Consider the following 3635-nt stretch of genomic DNA (forward strand, 5'->3'; position numbering starts at 1 on the left):
ATTAATTAATACCAAAAAGATAACAGTTAAGGTGATGCGAATATGGGTGCCAAAATTTATTGGGCCATTTAATTAATTAATGGCAAAGGGTAGAACCTAAGGTAAATTTTGATTTTTTTTAGATACGTCTGGAAGCCGATTTGCCTAAAAGTATTTTGGAGACTTCGGATGCATTTCTGGTTGGGCAATATCCTCGTGTGCACGAGAGAGAGAGAGAGAGAGAGAGAGAGAGAGAGAGAGAGAGAGAGAGAGAGAGAGAGAGAGAGAGAGAGAGAGAGAGAGAGAGAGAGAGAGAGAGTGCTAATGTCAGAGGCGAACGATGGCAGAGAGAGAGAGAGAAGAGATGAATGATTTTTTCTTGGTGACAATTCCTAGAGAACCTCACGACCCTGTGAGAGATGACAGACGAGTGAAAACGACGCAAGATAAAATAAATATATATATATATTTTTTGGACTAAATTGATTTTTAATGTATAAAACTTAAACCTTAATGTATTCATTTATTAGTTCCTAATTAATGAGTATATGGGAGTAGCCTGAATAAATAAATAAATAATAATGGGACTAGGGACCCAAAGTTTGCGGAAAAGGAAAATCAATTAATTAGTTGATGGTGATCTAGTATTAAGGTTTAAAACCTTAGAAAAGTGAGAATTAATAAAATGGAACCACTTTGCATTGCAGTGTCGTTTCATGATGTCTCTTCTGATGAATCCCTGCATGTTGCATGCCTCTTCAATGCCCACGTCTCCTCTCTCTCACAAGAAGCTCGCTCTGTCCCTGCCAACTCGCTTTGTTGCTGCACTTGGGCTTGGGCTTGGGCAAGCTTGTACAGTCTCAATCTCTCAGACTCTTTGTTGCCGAGCAAGAGGCATTCTTGTCTATAGTGCATGTCGGGTTTTCTTGTACTCCTCTCTCCATCTCTATCTCGAGGGTATACCATGCTGGCTAGTGCCCATCTCTCTCTGTCTGGGCTCCCCAGCGTATGTAGGGTGCACTGGTCATACCTTGTTACCATCCATGTGCATACTAGACCTTATGATGGAGGGAGATGAAAGGTGTTGAGAGAGGTGGTAGTGGGCTGTAGGTTGATTGTAGGCAGAGGAAGGGAAGGGCTGGCTGAGGGCACGACGAGGTCAGATGAGGGTGCATGGCACGAGGATAAGCCTTTTGTTGGAGCAAGGGAGATGCAGCTCATGCTATACAAGTACAACAATTTTGAATCCATAGGAAATTTCTTCATGATTAAAAAAAATATCTATGGAGGTAGATTTCTGATAGTTGTAATCATTTGGGAGATGAGAACTTTCTCATTTGGGAGATGAGAACTTTCTGTGATCGTAGAGACATTAGAAGTCATTCGTATTTCGTTAAACGGAGTATTCAAGGGTGATTTGGTCCCAACACCAGAAAAATGTTAGTTCCTTATTGTTGCAATCGGCGTTGGGAGAAGCGAATGAAGCCCATCGGCCATGGCGTCCTCCCCTTCTCCTTCGCCATTGCTGTGCTTCTGTGAAGTAGGCCGCCGCACTCACGGTCTACGTTTCTCCCTTCCTGCTCGTCTAAGCGGTGGAAGCTTCTCCATCCGTCGATCGCCCTTCTCTGTAAAGCCATCGGCGCGCATCTTTGCCAACGACAAGCGGTCATCAAACGGAGTGTCCCGCGAAGAAGAAGGAAAAGAAGAAGAAGAAGAAGATGCTGCAGCACAAACTAGAGATGGCGAACTATCAGAACAGCCAAATGCTCCCGACAAGAGGCCCGAAGAAGGGAAAGAGGAAGAAGAAACAGCTGAAAACGTTGAAGCAATCCAAGTACAGAGTACAGAGTCAGAAACTCCTGCAAAAAGGAGGTTCTGGAAGAGCTTCAAAATAAGGTTTCCTGATTTAGGGTTAGGTTCAGGGGTTCGGCGCAGTGAGGAGAAAAATCCTCCAAAACAAGAAAAAATCCTTGCCTTGGACGGCAGAGATTTTGAGATACAGTGGCGTGAGATTGTGGAACCTACGCCGGAGAACCTGCTGGCTTTGCTGCTCACTGGTCTGCTTGGCTTGGCCATACTGCAGATATTTTGGCAGCTCCTCCTGGTGGCCATAACCATAACATTAGCAGCTCTGAAGTACTCCGTCATAGCAGCAATTCTCCTTGCCCTCTTAATTGTATTGCTGTAGCTGCCATCTCCAAAAGCATCATTGAGAAGTGGGAACACGGTGGAAACAGTGGAAGACAGAAAGGCTGGTTTACGTACTCCTCCTTGCATGTGTGCAGGACATGCACTTTTCAACTGGTGGGGATTCTGCACCAGACTCCATGTATGTGTGCCCAGTGCGAAGACCATCTCAGTTTTGAGCCAGCTTCCATGTATGTTTGAATGCGCCTTTGCATGACAAGGACCATGGTGGGGATTCTGAACCAGCTTCCATGTTTGTGATACATGTGTTGCACATCAGTGCCTCACATCACCTGACTTAAAAAGTTGGTCATTGTCAAAGTGTTTATTGATGAGTTTGGTTCGACAGATTTGTAGCATGCCACATGGCTTTTCTATCACCTTTATCATACAGTAGCATACATTCTGTGTAAAGAAATTTCGGCTACTATCACTATTTTTTGCTCATCATCTTCATGGCAGCATTCTGGGGTTTTCTTGCACATTAGGTATGTTTGCTTTTAGCATTTGGATTATCTTCAGCTAGTTATGTCTTGATTTTCAGTGGGAGTAGTTTATGGCACATCGAAAGCGTATCTGTAATGTCCATGACAAGATAGAGTGCATAATGGCCACCATTCTCTGCAGGTAGAAGCGAGCGGCAGTAGCCGGGAGCCTTTCTGCAGAACATCCAGACTAACGGTTAATCTGGGTCCTTTTGGAGGGAGGGAGCAACATGTCAGGCCGTGGTAAGCAAGATTTTGGGGAATGGTATGGTTGAAGGACATGTAAGCTTTCAGGAATTTTGATAAAAGGGTTAGCCGGTCACTGGGCATGATGAATTAGGGAATGGATATGTGCCTCCATGTCATAATTTCAGAAATAGTGATAGGCCAGGAAGTAGATTTAGAAGTCTTAATGGCAGGTGCCGAACCGCTCATGGCCCTCTTTCCCAAGTTTGAAATGATGTTAGTGAATGCCAGCATATGAAGGACCAAATTTGCGACGGAATCCAGCTTTCCTAGTAAGAACTGAATTTTGACAAAAGTTCCCTTGTTGCAACTGGGCTGGAAATATTTGTGCTGAGGCTCATGTTAAACATAGACCTAGTTGAGAAACATGTGGGGTTCATGTGCATGGTTTCTTGTTCCTGTGATAAGCACTCTGGTGGCTGTGTGTAGACATCCTTTGAAACGGACCTCTGTATAGGTTCTTACTTGATGAGAGCGTGCATCAGGAAGTCCCAAGTTTGCTTGTCCATCATTGTTGAACTATGGGTTGTTGCATCTTCGCCTGAGTTTTTTACATAATCAAAGCCCCCGACATCAACCCTTTTTATGTGGCTTTTGTGCGTCAACATAAGCATGCGATTTGGAAATAGGCTTTTGCATAATCAAAGCCACGTGAGTAGGGATGTCATAGCTTATTGTCCACGCTATGCATGATAGAGTCGATGAACCTACACTTCATGTTCGGACAGACATTGGAGT

At 44.2% G+C, this 3635-nt stretch overlaps 1 protein-coding gene across 1 annotated transcript; it reads left to right on the forward strand.

The window, feature by feature from the left end:
* The first annotated feature begins 1365 nt into the window (after positions 1-1365).
* LOC147603028 (uncharacterized) lies at positions 1366-3263 on the forward strand. Its single transcript, XM_086797314.1, has 2 exons — positions 1366-2654; positions 2794-3263. The coding sequence occupies exon 1, from the start codon at positions 1475-1477 to the stop codon at positions 2165-2167; it is 693 nt and encodes a 230-aa protein (XP_086653440.1). The 5' UTR covers positions 1366-1474; the 3' UTR covers positions 2168-2654; positions 2794-3263.
* Positions 3264-3635: the final 372 nt, after the last annotated feature.

This window comes from Cibotium barometz, chromosome 65 (assembly GCF_041138505.1).
Source record: "Cibotium barometz isolate CiBa-2024 chromosome 65, ASM4113850v1, whole genome shotgun sequence".
Taxonomy (NCBI): domain Eukaryota; kingdom Viridiplantae; phylum Streptophyta; class Polypodiopsida; order Cyatheales; family Cibotiaceae; genus Cibotium; species Cibotium barometz.